General features: G+C 45.6%; 1 protein-coding gene across 1 annotated transcript; it reads right to left on the reverse strand.

Moving 5' to 3' along the window:
- Nucleotides 1–1,949: 1,949 nt before the first annotated feature.
- On the reverse strand, nucleotides 1,950–18,447 carry DNTTIP1 (deoxynucleotidyltransferase terminal interacting protein 1). The gene is made up of 13 exons (XM_069951765.1): nucleotides 18,204–18,447; nucleotides 14,502–14,572; nucleotides 14,317–14,413; nucleotides 13,053–13,151; nucleotides 12,898–12,966; nucleotides 10,680–10,733; nucleotides 10,541–10,602; nucleotides 9,596–9,641; nucleotides 8,587–8,645; nucleotides 4,973–5,033; nucleotides 4,025–4,096; nucleotides 3,871–3,926; nucleotides 1,950–2,265 (listed from the first exon to the last, which is right to left on the reverse strand). Exons 1-13 carry the CDS (start codon nucleotides 18,285–18,287, stop codon nucleotides 2,157–2,159), a joined length of 939 nt encoding a protein of 312 aa, XP_069807866.1. The 5' UTR covers nucleotides 18,288–18,447; the 3' UTR covers nucleotides 1,950–2,156.
- Nucleotides 18,448–20,042: the final 1,595 nt, after the last annotated feature.

Raw genomic sequence — 20,042 nt, forward strand, 5'->3', positions numbered from 1 at the left:
AATAAACGGTGCAGCAGTGACCTCCAACCTGTCCAGGCATGCTGGGAGTTGTAGTTTAGCAACAGCAGGAGGACATTAGCGTACAAGTGTCTCTTCAAATCATTCAAAACTACAACTCCCACAATGCCTTGACAGTGTTGCCTGCTGGGAGTTGTAGTTCTGTAGTCACTGGGGAGCCGCTGGTTGGGAAATAATGTTCTGGTTGTAATTGGGTATATTAGCAGAAAAATTAGCATTTTCAGCATGTCTTCCTGGTTGTCTATGGAGAGGGGAGGGGTGGAGCGAGATGAGGCACCAAAACAGGACAACAAAGAGTTAATTTACAGCTACACCACCGGGCTATCTCCTCTGAAGTCGGCACTGACCTCTCTGACCTCTGAATACTGGCTTTCACACAGCTCCCACTGTGTAATCCTTTGTTCTCTGCTGGCGACTAATCTCCCATGTCCCTAGGTTACACAGGGCTCGACCTAGAGTCGAGATTTCCTGATAATAAGCAGTGAATGAGACAGGATGGAAGGGGGGGGGGGCCTGGGGAAAGTCTTTGTGAATGCAGATAATGGAATATTTGCCTAATAAACCCATTTACAAAGTTTTTTAAAATCGCCTGGACTATCAATTTCTGCAAAAGCAAAAAAAAACAAGAAAACACAAAACACAACAGTGACACTTTAGTAAAACCTATTACAGAGTTTCTTTAAGGAGACGTCCGGCCAAAATTATTTTTTATATGTTATTACTGATGGAAAGTTATACAATTTTCTAATGTACATTAATTATGGGAAATGCTCCTATACTGCTATTTCCCTTAATTTAGTGTATCAGGAAGTGTTAGAATTCTCTCTGAAGCAGTGACGTCACGACGAGGGGTGTAATTGACTTCTATATATACCATTGACTTCTATATATAGTGCGCCCCCTGCTGGACACTCCATTGGAATTACAATGGATGTGTATGTAAATGTAATGTACAGTATGTTTTTGATTGAATACATTTATGGAATGCTTTGGGGAGCAAGTGTCCTTGCTCCCCAAAGTATTCCATTAATGTAATCAATCAGTACATCACAGTAAGCCCGCCGCTCTGGACTACACTCAACTACTACTCTCATGACCTGCTCATAGCATGTGCAGGTGATGGGAGGTGTAGTAGCTGGGTTATATCACCGAGATCGCCGCCACCGATGCTGCTGCGCAGGGGGCGCCGCTCATCACTGTGCAGCTATCATCCCCCTCCGCTCCCCCCTCCTGCTTCTTCTTCCGGGATCCGGGCAAACTTTACACTCTGATGGCTGACTCCCCGGCCTGCACGTGTGATCGGAGAGCGGCGGCCGGGCTGGGAGTCAGCCATCAGATAGTGTAAAGTTTGCCCGGATCCCGGAAGAAGCAGGAGGGGGGAGCGGAGGGGGATGATAGCTGCACAGTGATGAGCGGCGCCCCCTGCGCGGCATCAGCAGCATCGGTGGCAGCGATCTCAGCCATATAACCCAGCTACTACACCTATAGCAGTATATGAGCATTTTTCATAATTTATGTACATTAGAAAATTGTATAACTTTCCATCAGAAATAACATATAAAAAAATATTTTTGGCCGGACTTCTCCTTTAAAATCGCGGGACTATTGATTTTTGCCAAAAAAAAAAATTAAACAACAGCTACACATTAATATGGTTAAAAAGTCAAGTTCTCCCTGTAGATTTAAGGTGCTGGCACAGGTGTTCAGAAATATAGGAACTTTGGTGGTGGTGGTGTCTCAACACTTCAACCCATTAAAACTTTCAACATGTCACAAGATTTTTTATAATGACAGGGACACCTAAAGGTGCATAATGGACGTTAGTTTTAGATCCTTTAAGATGACTCCAGCAGAGCTGTAGTTACATGTCGGCGCCCCCGGCTGGTCATTTGCATGTACATCTCTACTAGTAAAAGAGGAGTACGGAGCAGTAACACAGAGGATGATATTTATTATACTGTACGGAGATACAAAGCATGGAGATAGAGACGGTGAGGTTTGGGAACAGTCTGCAGAAAGCACCATACTGTCAGGTTTGGTTCCTCAGTAGTCGGCCATGTTTTATTATACAATTCCTGGGTGGTACAAAGCATTCTAAGACTCTATAGACGCGGGGAGAGACGGCTAGCGAGAGTCAGCTACTCCTGCTCTGTCCTCACATGCTCCATATACTTTCTCATCTTCTCGATCATCCATGGAGGAGCACTGAACGGCTTCAGCTCATCCAACCGCAGCTCCTTGCAGTCTCTGGAAAATAACAAGAACAATATGTATAAAGAATATAAATAATACCTTGGTGTAAGAGTAACTTGGATTAAGAGAGCTTTGGTTTAAGAGCTCACAGTTTTTCAAAATTGTGACTTGGTTTAAGAGCATTGCTTTGGTTTAAGAGCTCCCTGTACTGGGTGGGAGGGGGAGTGGGGAAGGGGCATGGTCTGCATAGCGGGGTCTACAGCACTGTACTCTGACCCAGGAAGTCTCCCTCACCTTCCAAATCATAGCAGATCCACTTCAGGCTGGGGCTTGCATCAGGGGACAGGACTGTGGAAGTAATCTCTCCATAGCTGTAACCCCTCTCTCCCCGGACAGAGAGTGCTGCTATACTGTGCCCACATCTGTCCTGCTCATTCCTTCATACTCCCTGCAGTCTCTGTCAGTCCTTATGTTTCCCATCCTCTCCATTATGGGGATCTGCAGTTCCATCCTGTATCTACAAACTGCTGCTGTGTTATCAGGTTTATGCACATACTATACATTATACACCACATGCTGATTGGGTCGTGGAACTAATTGTCTGCATATCAGTAATTTCTAATGGGAAAATTTGCTTTGGTATAAGAGTGGATTTGGATTACAAGCACGGTCCTAGAACAAATTATGTTCGTAATCAAAGGCACCGCTGTACACTAAATGGCCGTTTTATTAGATCCCTGCCCCTTCAAAACCAAAGCTTTCCTGTATGGAAATGAGACATGTGACCCTGGAGGACAGTTTCTGCTTAGTTTCTGTGTCAATCCTCGTGATCTAAGCGATTGTCGAGAGAATCCCTATATCTCACTGGTCTGACTTGATGAGGCAATGGTAAAACAATCCAGGCATGCCATATAAAAAAACCCTACAGGGTAGCTTCACACGTACCGTATCACAGCTGATTTTCCGCACTAAATCCGCACTGAAAAATCCGCTGCGATACGGTACGTGTGAAGCTACCCTTAAACGGTTTTCCCATCTGGACAAGTTATGCCCTATCCATGTGTGGCCCACAGCTCCATTTAGCAGTGATTTCTCGGTCCTGATACTTGAGATTGTGGGGAACCCCAGCTATCAGACCCCAATGCGACCTCTGTGGCTAGGGCATATCTTGTCTAGATAAGAATACCTGTACCCACACAGGCCTGGACTTTAAGGGGTTAAGGGCAGTATGGGACACCCATGAGGGGTTTATTGTACAAAATCACAAGAACACAATTCTGTAAACTAAGGCCCCTAACACACTATAAACAGGGGTACTAATGGTTATCTGGACAGTATAAAAGATCCTACCCCTTCTGCACTCCAGCGCTCCACTTCCTCCCTGTGGCTTTCTTAGATGATAACTTGCGAGACAAAAGGGGGGGAAGGTCCATGTTGTGGGCACAATCACGCCTGCACGCAATGTCCAATAGCGCCCCCCTCTCGTCTAGTTATCATCCAAGAAGGTCAGAGAAAGGAAGGGCAGCACCAGAGAGCAGAAGAGGCAGCACCCTCTCTGCTCTCCGGATGGCCCCTTTAAGGGATTGATGTTATGTCATTTATACACACTATATTGGCATCTGGCAGAATAAAAGGCCTTGACACTTGTTGTTCCTGTACCTGTATTCATCTGAATCTGACAAATCAAGGATATCTTCTTCCAAGAGCAGATAGACCTATGACACACAGAACATAAGTGTAAGCGTTTGTATCTCCCTCTAGTGCACCACAAGGAGGGATGTGGGCAGGGAGCACAGATGTTACCCATACGCACCATTTTACCACCTGTGGCTCTCATGTACTGTTTTTCTGACAACCACTGCTTGTCTTGGGGATCAACCGTATACTGCAATACAATGAGACAGTTACTATGTAGAGTTCCTTCCATAATGACATGATCATGATTAAGCTTCCACAGTGCCCTCAGATGACATATACATTATACAGGCTGACATTCAAAGTCATCAGTAGTTATAAGGGTCCTATTCCACGGGCCGATGGGGGCCTGATCAATAATGTAAACGAGCGTCGATCTGCTAGATCAGCGTTTACTGGGCCTATTACACGGCCCGATAATCGTTTAGCGAGGGCTGCAAGGACATCGTTACCAATGTCCTTGCAGCCCTTGTTCAAAACACCATACTTTACCTACATATGTTGCAGGGCTTCTCCTGCGCTCCTCTTCCTCCAGGTCCCGCGTGCAGCAGCAGCTTCGGTGCGGCCAGTCTGAGCTGACAGACCGCTCAGCCAATCACTGGCCGCGGCAGTAACACCTGCAACATGCTAGGTAAAGCAGGATGCTTGTGGAAATGTTGGTCGCCCGCCGTGCATCGCTATTCCACGCAGCGATGCAGTCGGTGCCTGATGATTTTAGGTTTGAACCTAAATAAACGATCAGCCGATGACACAATCATCGGCTGATCGTTGTCTCTATTCCACAGAGTGATAATTATAATTGGCCGAATCGGGCCAATTATCACTCTGTGGAATAGGCCCCTAAGAACTTGAGTGGATGACCAGCTGCCGAACCTTGTGTGAGATGTAATGCACCAGACAAATAGCTAACATGGAAAAAAAAAAAAAGTATTTCTATTTCTTTCTATAATTCTCTACAATGGAGCTTTATCTCCCTGTCTGTACGGCATATCTCACCTGTAACATCTGGCTGACGTTAGCAGGATCTGGTATGGATTCATATATCTACCACTCATGATTAACATACCTTAAAGAGCTCTGGGTGTTTCAAATAGATCCTTCCCCTGGTCCCTCCCATTCCTAAAGCCCTAAAAGAGAGAACAGAAAACACAGGTAAAGCCCCGCTTAAAGGGTCATTTGGAAAAACTTCTGATGTCATAGAGACATTGGCCTGGGTCTGAGTGTTCACACCTGTACCAATCCCTATCGGGAGAAGATGCGCTGCAGCACAGTGTAAGGGGGGAAAAAAAAGTTGTGATCCATAGATTCCCAATATAAGCCTGACTCTTTTTCTAACACAGAGCGGGGAGAGCAGCATGGTCTTCTCTTGGCGATTGGTACAGTTGTGAACACTCAGACCCGGCCCGATTTTGAAATGACAGTGACACTTAATATATATATTTATTTTAAAGGGGTTGTCCAATTTAAATCTTTTTCTTTCAAATCAACTAATCAACTGGTTTCAGAAAGTTATATAGGTTTGTAAATTACTTCTATTTAAAAATCTCAAGTCTTCCCAAACTTATCAGCTGCTGTATGTCCTGCAGTAAATGTTTTCTTTTCAGTCTGACACAGTGCTCTCTGCTGCCATCTCTGGCTGAGACAGGAACTGTCCAGAGCAGGAGAGGTTTTCTATGGGAATTTGCTACTGCTCTGGACAGTTCCTGTCTCAGCCAGAAATGTCAGCAGAGAGAACTGTGTCAGACTGAAAAGAAAACAACATTTCCTGCAGGACATACAGCAGCTGATAAGTAGGGATGGTCCGAACCTGCCGAGGTTCGGGTTCGTATGAACCCGAATGCTCAGCAGCAGATTCCCGCTGTCTGCCCGCTCCGTGGAGCGGGCGGATACAGCGGGAGGAACGCCTGGAAAACTGGGATAGAGGGTATGGCTATGGCTGTATCCCAGTTTTCCAGGCGGTCCTCCCGCTGGATCCGCCCGCTCCACGGAGCGGGCAGACAGCGGGAATCATTACCGAGGGTTCGGGTTCGTACGAACCCGAACCAAACTCGGTTCGGACCATCCCTACTGATAAGTACTGGAATTTTTTAAATAGAAGTTACAAATGTATATGACTTTGTGAAAGCAGTTAATTTGAGAGATGAGCGCTCAGCATTTGAATACTGGTGGTTGTTATATTTTTTTTTAAGCAAGATGTCACCAGATGGAAAAAACAAAACAAGAGCGGTGACCCACAGCAACATGGAAACAGGTCAGGCAAGCATCTTCTCTCCGGTTGCTCCAGGGAACAGCAAGGCACAGAAGAAACCATGGAACTTCCCAGAAACCACCAAATCCCTGCCCTCTAATAGTAATGGAAGCTGTGGGGTAAGGAGAGGCCTATTAGAGGCCAAGTCACCAAAGTGTGGCCATCTTGAATTTGCCGTTATGCATTCAAATATTTTTTTTTTTTTAAATGGGAAGGCTGGTGTAAAATACATCAATGTGGGAGAGAAGTAGTGGGCTTCATGTTCACATAACATTGTTAGTTCCTAGGCTAAGGCAATGTTCCCAAAATTTATTTTTTTCTGCCTTCTTTATGGACGGCAGTCATTTTGCAATGAAAAGACGGCTATCTTTTCTCAATTATGGCCACAAATACCGTAATTAACAGAAGACAGCCGTCCAGACAGAGCGTGTGATAGCCTACGGCCTCATTCACATGTCCAGTGTTTTACACAGATTTTATCCACTCCGTTAAAAACAGTCTTGCATCTGTTTAGATGCGTTGGGTTGGGGGAGCAGTGACAGCAGCTGGGGAGAGATGGGAGCCGGGAAGAGAACAGGTTACAGGAGCGGGGAAGAGAAGGGAGCAGGTGACAGGAGCGGGGAAGAGAAGGAAGCAGGTGACAGGAGCGGGGGAGATGGGAGCAGGTGACAGGAGCGGGGGAAATGGGAGCAGGTGACAGGAGTGGGAGAGATGGGAGCGGTGACAGGAGCGGGGGAGATGGGAGCGGTGACAGGAGCGGGGGAGATGGGAGCGGTGACAGGAGCGGGGGAGATGGGAGTGGTGACAGGAGCGGGGGAAATGGGAGCAGGTGACAGGAGCGGGGGAAATGGGAGCAGGTGACAGGAACGGGGGAAATGGGAGCAGGTGACAGGAGCGGGGGAAATGGGAGCAGGTGACAGGAGCGGGGAGAGACGGGAGGGGTGACAGGAGCGGGGGAGATGGGAGCGGTGACAGGAGCGGGGGAAATGGGAGCGGTGACAGGAGCGGGGGAAATGGGAGCAGGTGACAGGAGCGAGGAGAGACAGGAGCGGTGACAGGAGCGGGGGAGATGGGAGCGGGGGAGATGGGAGCGGGGGAGATGGGAGCGGTGACAGGAGCGGGGGAAATGGGAGCAGGTGACAGGAGCGGGGGAAATGGGAGCAGGTGACAGGAGCGGGGAAATGGGAGCGGTGACAGGAGCGGGGGAAATGGGAGCAGGTGGCAGGAGCGAGGAGAGACAGGAGCGGTGACAGGAGCGGGGGAAATGGGAGCGGTGACAGGAGCGGGGGAAATGGGAGCAGGTGACAGGAGCGGGGGAGATGGGAACGGTGACAGGAGCGGGGAAGAGATGGGAGCGGTGACAGGAGCGGGGGAAATGGGAGCAAGTGACAGGAGCGGGGGAGATGGGAGCGGTGACAGGAGTGGGAGAGATGGGAGCGGTGACAGGAGCGGGAGAGATGGGAGCAGTGACAGGAGCTGGGGAGATGGGAGCAGGTGACAGGAGCGGGGGAGATGGGAGCAGGTGACAGGAGCAGGGGAAATGGGAGCGGTGACAGGAGCGGGGGAAATGGGAGCGGTGACAGGAACGAGGGAAATGGGAGCAGGTGACAGAAGCGGGGGAAATGGGAGCAGGTGACAGGAGCGGGGGAGATGGGAGCAGGTGACAGGAGCGGGGGAAATGGGAGCAGGTGACAGGAGCGGGGAGAGACAGGAGCGGGGGAGATGGGAGCGGTGACAGGAGCGGGGGAAATGGGAGCGGTGACAGGAGCGGGGGAAATGGGAGCGGTGACAGGAGCAGGGGAGATGGGAGCGGTGACAGGAACGGGGGAGATGGGAGTGGTGACAGCAGCATCCGTGCCTGCATCCCCACTATTACTGGTCCTATTTTTTTGCGGCAATGATCACGGAACGGATGGTATGAATGAACACACAGGATTTAAAATTGTCTGTGTTCGCAGATCTGGGACCACTGACAATTTTACAGGATGTGTGAATAAGGCCTAAAAGTGATTTTTTTATTATAACTAAGCAATGTGAATGGTGGCTTTATTTCCAAATCCCACATTTCATCACAGAAGGTTTTAACCATCTCCACCCAAACCCGTCTCCTATTACTCACAGTGCAGCTGCCAAACCTCTTGCCAAATTCTGAGAAACAGGTTCTGTTGCCGAGATGTCACACACTGACCTTCCCATTTAAAACTAAAAACTGTTGAATGCAAGATGACACATTTAGGATGGCCACCACCATGTTAGTGATTTAGCCTAACAGGTTTCACCTTCACATGAGGTTTGAGGTTTTCAGTTTATATGGGGGTTTCCTTACTTTGGAGACAGCCTGTGTGTGTGTATATATATATATATATATATATATATATATATATATATATATAGTTACAATCACACATAATCTATGAAGCCGTTGTTCTTACTTATTAGCCCGCGATCCCAGCACAAAGTTAGTCGTCTCTGTCAGTCTTGCCGGATCCCACTATAATAAAATGAACAGTAGGTAACTTATGACGATAGATACATTTCATGGAACATGTTCAAAATGTATTGAGTGATGGCAACATGGTCAGTCAAAGAGTTAAAGGGGTATTGCATTCTGGACATTTATGGCACCAGGATATGCCATTCATGTATGATAGATGAGGATCCCATCTTTTGGACCTGTAACAGCCCTCGTAGGCCTGCGTGTGAAGACTAGGGGTGGTCCAGAAGCTGAAACCAGTGAGGCAACTGTTCTACACAATCCTTCTATTAACATCAATAGCAGCTCAGCAAACAGTGTAGCTAGTGGAACTCTCTCTAATCTCTATGTAATCTCTTATGTTATTTGTGAATTCATGATCACATCCAGGGGCCACGGGGCCCTAGATCTTGCGATAGGTGCAGGTCCAGGAGGTAGGACCCACATCAATTGGACAGATGCCTGCCATCTATGGAACTGGTGGGGGTTCCGGCTACAGGGAGAGCAGTGATCTGTGATCAGTTGGCAACCAATAACAAACTTTTTATGTCTCTACGATTCTTAGAGAAGATTCTGAACATCCAATATTGGCATGGAAGATGCATACATACGTTATGCCGTGGCACTGCACGGAGCGGAGTTGGTATCGTTCACAATGAATGCTAGGGTGTCGTAATGAAAAGTGGCTGTGCCAGATATTAGCACCCCCACTGATCAGATTCTGAGGACAGATCATCAATTCATTTTCCCTTCAAGTTACTTCAATCTAAAACAGAATCTGTATAATTGGGGCTTTCCTTTAATGTGGTACCTCCTATAAGAAAGCAATAGAAGACATGATCCCTCAGCACAGATGTCTATGTACTCCACTGCGCAGCGTTATTACACCAGCCTACTCTGCCTGCCCAGGGGTCTCTCTACTCCACCTGCAGAACATGTGTATAGCTCATCCTCCATACACTCTATACCTTTGGCCCCTCACGTCGGATAAGATCACCAGCCTTGGGTTTTACACTGGAAAAAGAGCAGAACAAATGGTTTAGTCGTTCCATGTAAATGTTAGGACCATGTAAGATCATTCGTTTTTTGTATACTAGATAGTCCACAAAACACTACCGACTTCTTAAAGCGATTCTGTACCCGCAATCTGCCCCCCAAACTGCTTGTACTAACAGATAGCTGCTTTAATCCAAGATCTGTCCTGGGGTCCGTTTAGAAGGTGATGCAGTTATTGTCATAAAAAAAACAACTTTTAAACTTGCAGCCCTGTGCCAAATGGCCATGGCCTAGAGTGTCTGTGTCCTAGGCCTGCAATGCTTCTCCATCCCTCCTCACTGCCATCTCCATCACTAGTAATCCCCCTAAAAGGATTTCTCCTAATCATCACTTGTCTGAACACTGCACATGTGCTGGATCATTAGGGTCCTGTGCACAGTGATGATTAGGAGAAATCCTGCCCAGGGGCCTTCCTAATGGTGAGGAGGGATGGAGAGGCGGTGCAGGCCTAGGGAACAGGTACTCTAGGCCACACCAATTTGACACAGGGCTGCAAGTTTAAAAGTTGTTTTTTAGGACAATAACTGCATCACCTGCTGAACGGACCCCAGGACAGATCTTGGATTAAAAGCAGCTATCCGAAGGTACAAGTGGTTTGGGGGGGGGGGGGTGTCAGATTGTGGGTACAGAGTCGCTTTAAGACCTGGCTCTGGGTAAGATTCAAGAATCTCCTAAATGCAAGTCTGTCCATGCATCTGGTCACTCAATTCTTGATGTCTATATGGCAGAAAAATACTCCCCCATGTTGTGGGGTGACAGACAAGTAGCTGCATAATGGAGACCCCAAGAGAAGAGAGCTGCTAGGGCATCAGGCCCACATCTGATGTAGAGAGGGTGGGGATGAGATTTATACTCACTATGTAAGTCCGGAGGAATTCCTCTCATATAGAGAGCTTTGTCCCGGGGGGCGCCCCTTTCTCTGTAATACACACATGATGCTTTAGAGCTCTGCTTGTATTGAATACATATTAGTGACCTCACAGGGTTGTTTACTACCTTTTTGGGCACTGGACTCCTCCGCAGAGATGACTCATCCTCTATTCTCGATCTCTGAAATGCCAAACAGAATACAGAAATGTGGATTGTGAGAAATGCTATAAAATAGTTTTCTGCACTTAAAAGGAAGAGCATCAGCTCCCCTGGGAGGTCTGATTTACTACCAGCCCTTACTCATCATGATATCATGTGTTCTTACAACCTGCATTGTGCTGTTATTCCTGTTGGAAGGATATCAGACTGTGAACGGAGCATTGTCTGACCCCATCTGATCAGTGCTGTAAGGGTCCTATTAAATGAAACGATAATTGGCCGATTATCGTTCCGTGTAAGAAACACAACAATCAGCCGATGACAACGATCATTGGCTGATTGTTGATATAGGATATACCTATCATTGTCGGGCACCGACAGTGCATCGCTACACTTATTAGCAATGCGCGGCTGGCGGCTGACAATTTACATGCTAAGTCAGGACGCTCTGAAGCTGCAGCACGCGGGGCCCGGGGAGAAGCAGACCGCAAGAGGATCCCTGGACCATGGATAGGTAATATATAAAGTTTAAGCAAGGGCTGCAAGGACATCGGTAATGATGTCCATGCAGCCCTTGTTAAACGATTATCAGACTGTGTAATAGGCCCAGTAAACGAGCGCTGATCTAGCAGATCGTCGCTTGTTTACAGTTATTATCGGGCCGTGTAATAATACCCTAAGAGTGTGTGGACACATCCTATTGACAAGGCAAAGCCCAGCTACCAGTGTATTCCTATATCTCCAAGAGGAACAACAGAGGGACAGAACAGGGCAGAGCTGTAAGAAAATGTCATTCTGTCATTCTGCACAGTGTGTCCCATAAAAGAGGATTACGAAAGTCAGTTTAACCACAGGGATTTTTTCTGCTCGGAAAAATAATCAATTTACATAGTTGTAATAAACTAAAGAACAGCTAAGGCTGCATTCATAGTAACAGCACTGCGCGGCTGATTCATTACATGAATACAGTCTCCCCCGCTCCCAGCATCTAATTACAGATGCTGTCCGGGCGTGGGGGGACTCTGGTACATGCATTCCACGTCCGTGATCCGTCAGGATCACGGAACGTGGGAATGCAGCCTAAGGTTCCATTTTATACTGAGTAATAATATCATACAGGGGGATTTAGTTTTCCTTTACGCCTGCACAATGCTCAGTTAGCAAAAAAGTGTGACTGTTCATTTAAAAAAGTGGGCGTGGTGTGGCATAATAGGGGCGGAGACACATTGGCCCAAGAAATTTACTTTGGTTTACAACAGTGGAAAAAAAGATGAGTCCAGCTCCCGGCCAGGTGGATATGACATTTTCTTCTTGTATAACTTTACAACAGTGAACTGCTGTAAATCATAGCAGAACTCTAGATCTCACTAAATCGCATGGTCAGTGCTGTACAGTGGCGCCTCATATATCGACAGCTGAGAACGACAGCTGCAATTTACTTGTCCAGGTTTTAAAAAACATGGCTGCTTTCTTCCAGAAACAGCACGGCTTTTGTCCTCAGGTTGGGTGTGGGGTTTTTCAGCCTAGTTCCATTGAAGTGAATGGAGCTGAATTGTCATATCACACACATTCTGAGGACAGGGGCGGCACTGTTTTTGTAAGATGGTAACTGTGCTTTTTCTAATCCTGGAAAACCCCTTTAAAACCAGCTTGGGATATGCTATGTATTATGCTATAGATTGATTAGTGAATCAGCTTTGTAAATCCGATGCCGACCCTGCCAATCACCTGTTTGAAGCAATGCCGCTGCCTCTTTACTGCTGCTTGCTGTACATATAGTAGCGGCAGCGCAATCAAGTCAATGAGGCAATGCTGCAGGACCATGCACCGCTGCTACAAAAATACAGGGATTTAAGTATAAGCTGCAGGAAACATTAAAGAGGAGGCACAGAGCCTTTAAAAACCTGACTGCCAAGGTGTGCTAGGAGTCAGACCCCAAACAATCTAAGATAAGATAATCCTTTAATAGTCCCACCATGGGGAAATATTGATGGTTTATCCATCAATCATAAAGCTGGATAACAGCATCGCTTCTGCCACCTGCTGGGGTGCAGCTGGTATTACATTTCTGCCCAATTTACACAATAATACAATACCAGACAAAAGTAGTGCTGTATTTTCTAATTCCTGACCTCACTTTTAGCACCTCAGTATATGAAGACTGGCTTTACCTACTCCATCTTACCTTTATACCGGTGGTCTCTAACACTGATTTTGCTACTGCTTTGTTTCGGTCTGTAAAAAGTACCTTTGCCTACATAAGGGAAGAGGATGGTGGTTAGTAGTAATAGTAGTAGTATGCAGGTCTGATGGATTAACCAGAATGACTTTATACAGTACCTGCTCCAGGCAATTGCAACAAGCCTCTTGTATCAGCTGTTCTGGATCCACTTGATGCCCGACATTATCTCTCACATTTATTGCAGCTTTCTGAAAGAACTAGGAATAACACAAAGGAACACCACATAAGTTATCCAGCGTGTCCTCAACATTAGAGGGGTTATTCAGCGCTACAAAAACATGGCCACTTTCTTCCAGAGACAGCACCGCTCTTGTCTCCACGTTGGGTGGGGTTTTGCTGCTCAGTTCCATTGAAGTGAATGGAGCTTAATTGCAAACCGCACCGGAACTGGAGACAAGAGTCGTGTTGTCTCTGAAAGAAAGTACCCATGTTTCTGTAGCACTGGATAACCCCTTTAAACCTCTCTCAGTCTAAGGGGACGTCTCCATAATAGCGCACATCCATATAAGCCGGGGGGTGACCTACTAACAGGGAGCTGATCTAGCTCCGACAGTTGCTTTTAGCATAAAAGGGTTATACAGTGAAATTTTTTTCGTTTTTCTTTTAAATCAACTGGTGTCAGAAAGTTATATAAATGTGTAATTTACTTCTATTTAAAGATCTCAAGTCTTCCAGTACTTATCAGCTGCTATATGCCCTGCAGAAAGTGGTGGATTCTTTCCAGTCTGACACAGTGCTCTCTGCTGCCATCTCTGCCCATGTCAGGAACTGTACACAGCAGTAGCAAATCCCGATAAAAAACCTCTACTCCTCTCCAGACTGGAAAGAATACATCACTTCCTGCAGGACATACAGCAGCTGAAGGACTTGAGATCTTTAAATAGAAGTAAATTACAATTTTATATAACTTTCTGAAACAAGTTGTTTTGAAAGAAAAAGATAAGATATTTGCAGGAGCACGCCTTTAAATTTTTTTTAATATATATATATATTTTTTTTTTCCAACCATCCCTACTAGCATTATAGAGACATGTGACACCAGTAGATAGACAGCATCAGTATAAGACTACAGTCACACATCTGTTATTCCACCTGGAGCCACGGACCCGCAGCAAGGTCAGGACCACAAATGTGCAAGGGCACGCGGACCCCTTCATTCAAGATACAAGCCATATTATGGCTCGCCAGTAACCCTGGCCCCAAGTGTTTCTCGACCCATTCCTCTTCAACTGTTGCAAAACTACATCTCCCATCATACTAAGACAGCTGCAGGTTTTTAGGACATGGTGGGAGTTGTAGTTTTGCAATTGCAGTGAAGCTTTAGGATAGGAAAACTGCAGACATGACACAGACCATCTTTACCTTCATATATTTATCAAAAACCTCTTGGATATCCTTATTGATGCTCGGCTGCAGAACCGCACGCAGCAGATCCATGGAGACGGCCGGGTCGGTGAAACTGCCAATCAAACAGAATACGTAAACTAAACTGAAAGAAATGTATGGACAATACTGAACTACTGCTAGAGACCCAGCAGGAAGCCTACCTGACTGCGACATGAGCACGGCGCCCCCTACGCTGCACTTGCCGATGCTTGATCATAATATTCCATGGACTCTGCAAGTGAAAGGTAGATCAATGAGACCTTAGGAAATATCCCAGTATCATGTATGATGCATGTAAACAATTTAACTTCTTATAGGGGCTATATAAATTTATAAAATTGAGTCAAGGTGCATAAATAAAAGAAAAAAAAAAGAGCATACTCACCTGCCCTGATCCCCTGACCCAAGTCCCTGTGTTGTCCCTGTAGGAAATACCCAACACCAATCACAGACAGAAGCATTAACCCAGTCAGTGACTGGCTAGGTAGGCATATTCTGTAGGGGCAGGAGTGGAAGGGGAGGGCAGCAGGGCCTGGGTGTCTTTGGAACGCAGTGGTGCGATATCAGGGCAGGTGAGTATACACGCTTTTTTTTTTTTTAATATTAATGCAGTCCAAGTCGCATTTAAAATTGTTTATGGATGATGACAATGTTGCTTAGAGTCCATTTACACAGAAAGATTATTTGGCAGATTATCTGCTAAAGATTTGGAGCCAAAGCCAGGAATGGATTTAAAAAGAGGAAAAATCTCAGGCTTTCCTTTATGACCTGATCTCTGTTTATAGCCTGTTTCTGGCTTTGGCTTCAAATCTTTGGCTGATAATCTGTCAGATAATTTTTCTGTGTAAATGGACCTTTACTTGTCTTAATTTCTCCTTCCCATAACTTTTATTTTGCCACTAACAGCTGTATCAGGGCTTGTATTTTGCGGGACCCAATGTACTTTTTATTAGCAGCCTTCAGGTAATGCAAAATTAATAAATAAATAAATAAAGAAAGAAAGAAAGAAATGTGGGGAAAAATGAATGGAAAACACAATGCCGGTACTTATATTTTAACTTATTTTAATATATTTTTTAAAATAATTCTGGTAGTGGGGTTCTTTTTTGAATCGATTGACTATGTGGTAAAACTGACAAGTTATCTTTATTCTGTGCATCAGATCCTAATCATACCAACATATGTCGTTTTTATTTATTTTTTTATCAGATAGTTTTTATTGAAGTTTTTGTTTTTGTTATGTTTTACTACTGTTAAAAAAATTGTAAAACTTTTTTTTTTTTTTTTTTAATAAAAATTCCTTTCTTCTCACCTTTTTTTCCTTACTTTTCTATCCACACAGCTGTATAAGGGCTCACTCGTTAACTCAGTGATCTGTAGATTATACTGGTATTATTTGGGGATTTATCAGACTTTTTAATCCATATTCTTTGGGACATTATGTGACTATCAACGGCAATTCTGGTACTTTTTGGTTTTCTCTTCACAGAATTCCCCATGCAGGATACATAAAGCAACAACTAATGGTGCGTTTACACAGACAAATTTATCTGACAGATTTTTGAAGCCAAAGCAAGGAACAGACTATAAACAGGGAACATGTCATAAAGGAAAGACTGAGATTTTTCCTCTTTTCAAATCCATTCCTGGCTTTGGCTTCCAAAATCTGCCAGATAAATCTGTCTGTGTAAACGCACCATTACTTCTGCTTAAATATTCTTTTTTATGCTGCTCCTAGCTTTAAGAGATTTTTTTCTTACCTGAAAGGCCTTTCAGGAAATACATATAAATTTAAATGGTGCTTGGGTCGCTATGAAAAAACAAACAAAAAAAATTTGTACTCCTATATCTCCTCCCCTGTGATAACTTCTGGCCCCCAGCTTATTGTAGTGATGGTTTCCTTAGCCATTCACATCACATCGCAGCCACTGACTGTCTGTCACTACTACGTCCTGGAAGTAGCGAGGGCAATGATGAGCGGCAGCCAGAAGATGTCACATGCGAAGCCAAGACAGGTGAGTATGCTTTTTTTTATTATTATTATATCCACCCCACTATTTAAATAAATAAATAAATAAATAAATAAGTCCTATGTGATCAGAAAACTCCTTTAAGGCTGCGTTCTTTGTTCGGTCACTGTAGTAAAACAACTACAGTGTTACCTTGGTTTAAGAGTAACTTGGTTTAAGAGCGTTTTGGTTTAAGAGCTCACAGTTTTTAAAAATTGTGACTTGGTTTAAGAGCATTGCTTTGGTTTAAGAGCTCCCTGTGCTGGGTGGGAGGGGGAGTGGGGGAGGGGCATGGTCTGCATAGCGGGGTCTACAGCCCTGTACTCTGACCCAGGAAGTCTCCCTCACCTTCCAAATCATAGCAGATCCACTTCAGGCTGGGGCCTACATCAGGGGACAGGACTGTGGGGGTAATCTCTTCATAGCGGTAACCCCTCTCTCCCCGGACAGAGAGCGCTGCTATACAGTACCCACATCTGTCCTGCTCATTCCTTCATGCTCCCTGCAGTCTCTGTCCGTCCTTGTGTTTCCCATCCTCCTCATTACTGTACAGTAACTTATAATATCACATATTCTGCTGTTTCTGAATGTTTGTTTCATTAGATTTACCTGTTATTCAGAATAATAAATCATTATTTTGGGGTGTGGAACCAATTGTTTGCATTTCTATGATTTCTTATGGGAAATTTTGCTTTGGTTTAAGAGCAGATTTGGATTACAAGCACGGTCCCGGAACGAATTATGCTCGTAATCCAAGGCACCACTGTATAAGAAAAGTCTAGGAGGTCTAGTGCACAACATCTGCAGCTGATAGACCCCAATGACTTTAAAGTGTAACGATCATTTAAAAAAAAAAAAAAAAACTTCTGACATTTTAGTAGTTTGTATCAGTCGGGATCCGGGTGCTGATCCCCCCGCTGATCTCTAGAATGAAGGGGCAGACACGCCCAGCAGCCTCCGCTCTCTTCCCCTTTATTTCGGCTGTAACTGCTAATGCAATACAGAATTATAATGGGAGCCTATGGATATTCTGTATACCTGAAGTTCCATAGGCTCCCATTACAACGCAGATTATTCGTATTACAAGTTTATAGCAGAGAAGAAGGGACAGAGCGGGCACAGCTGAGCGCATCTGCCTCTTCATTTGTTCTAGTGAAAAGCGGGGGTATCAGCACCCGGACCCCGACCGATACAAACCTCTGACATGTCGCTATGACTTATCAGAAGTTTTTTTTTTTTTTTTTTTTTTTTTAAATGCAGGTGTGAAGTCTGCCTAACACTAATGGCCTCTCCTAAACACAAGCTGTCAGCTTAAATAGAAGTCCTGTCTATTCTTCTCTATCTATGGGACGTCCAAACAATCGACTTACTGACCATAACTTGTAGTGTTGGGGTAGCCCTTTAAAGGTGTATTCCCCAACCTGTGGCTCAACTCCCGGCATGCTGAAGGCTGTCAGGGCATGCTGGGAGTTGTAGTTGGAGTGCCACAGGTTGAGGCTACCAATCACAATGCCCTGGATTCTAACCTGTGTTTGATCATGAGGAGGGGGTCCATCCTCTAGCCCCCCTGTGCTCAGAATATGTTCTTGAGATCACAGGGGTCCCCCAGATCAGACACCATACCCTATTCTGTCAGTATTATGGGCTGGAATCCCCCTTTAAGTGCGTCCATATGTCACAGCACCCACACTGACTGCTGCCCTATATAAACCTGTGGGCACTATAGCAGGTCGGATAGTAAACGCAGAGACCATCAGTCAGGTTCCTGTGCACACACAGCGGCTTCACACTCGTACAGCCGCGTCTATGGTGCGATTTCCTGTCCTCCCGGGCCTGCCTTATTATCATACTAACCGGAGATGTCCGGTCTCCGGGGTCCCCGTCCTCCTCTCCGCCGCTGTGGCCCTTCACCTCGGAATCATTACTCGTCCCCATCATTGATTTCAGTCAGTCCCGGACATCACAACACGGGCGCAGTGACGTCATCCGGGCGCGACGGCCTGCTGTAACCACGGAAACGGCGGAGAGCTTCCCTATTGCTTCTGTAATGGAGCCTCACTGTGGTGTTCATGTACTTTGTGGCTCTCCAGTTGCTGCAGCATGTAGGGGCAGGTGTCAGGGCATGCTGGGAATCGTAGTTTTGCGACAATTGGAGAGTCGGCCAGGGCATTCTGGGAGTTGTAGTTTTGCAACAGCCACAAATTGAGAAACCCAGCTGTACAATAGACTCCTGTCAGCTTCCTGTGAAGGTGTCACCAATAAACAGATTGTATTTACACAGTGCTGTCTCATTCCTTATTCTCAGCTGTCTCTATACTTCAGGGTCAAAGAAAGGCTATCTCCATGGAGAGCTATTATAAGCCTTGGAAGGGAAAGGGCTGTTGCCCATAGCAACCAATAATTGCTTAAAGGGGTGTGCTAACCTATGAAAGTTATACCCACAGGATGTGAAATAGGCGTCTGATTGTGGTGGTGGTCGGGGGGGGGGGTACGACTGCTGGAGCAACCCATGATTTCAAGAACAGGCTGCCATGTTCACTTTAAAATGTCACGGTGGTCACGTATGCACCTCACTGCTCCGTTCACTGGCTATGGGAGGGCAGCGTTCCTGCAAGGACCAGGCCGTTCCAACAGGAGGTCCCTGTGATCAGACTCTTGGCTAAAATACCCCTTTAACTGTTGCTATCACTTAAAGGAGAAGTCTGGCGATTTATAAAAGCTGGCAAGGGTGAAATTGAAAAGTACAATCTTACCTCCCCCCGTGCCCGTGGTAAGTGGCAGGACTGGCCCGGGACCCCCGCCAGAAGGCATTTTCCCCTGATTTGCAATGACGTCATGACGTGATGGACTGGCTGGTCAGCCAATCAGTAACTGGAGCGGCATCCCACCCCATTCACTGACTGGCTGAGCGGCCAGTCCATAAGCCGGTGTGTGACATGTCAGCGCCAGAGATCCCGGGCGGTCCCGCCACTCGCCGCAGACACGGGGAGAGGTAAGTTAGTACTTATTATCAAATTCCCCCCCTGCCGGCTGCCGGATTTTATAAATCGTCAGACTTCTCCTTTAAAGGAAGCCGGTCAGTAGTATAACACTGTTATAAGCTCCTAATAGAGCTGCTAAAGTGTTCTCTACCATACTTAGTGTGCCATCCTCCTAGGGGGGTATATAGGAGAAAATGTTTTATTCCGGCGAGCACTGCAGGGAGAGAGGCAGGAACTAGTTATTTGGTCAAAAAGACCTGCTAGAAGCCGCTTTGCCTGTCAATCATCCTTGCAGAGCGCACTGACAGGCAGAGAGCCGTGACTAGTTATGGCCTAAATGACTGGTTCCAGCCTCTCTCCCTACAGTGCACACTGGAATAAAACAATGTTTTCTCCTATATAGCCCCTAGGAGGACAGCACACCTGTGGAACCTTTTCACACTGGCTTTGCCATAAGGTAAATTGAAGGGCATGAATGTAAACTACAACTCATTCCACAAAAAAATAGAACCTCATTAAAAAAAAAAAAGCTATGGATTTTAGAAAGTGAGGAGAAAAAAATACATAAAGAATTCACCAGGAAAGGAAGGGGTTAATGTAAGCTTTGCGCTCCAATAGGTATTCTGTCTGCTCTTTTATTTTTTATCTCAATAAAATAAAAATATTTGTGAAAAAAATATTTTTGTACCATAACTTTTTTTTTTTGTCTCTT

This window comes from Dendropsophus ebraccatus, chromosome 14, assembly GCF_027789765.1.
Source record: "Dendropsophus ebraccatus isolate aDenEbr1 chromosome 14, aDenEbr1.pat, whole genome shotgun sequence".
NCBI lineage: Eukaryota > Metazoa > Chordata > Amphibia > Anura > Hylidae > Dendropsophus > Dendropsophus ebraccatus.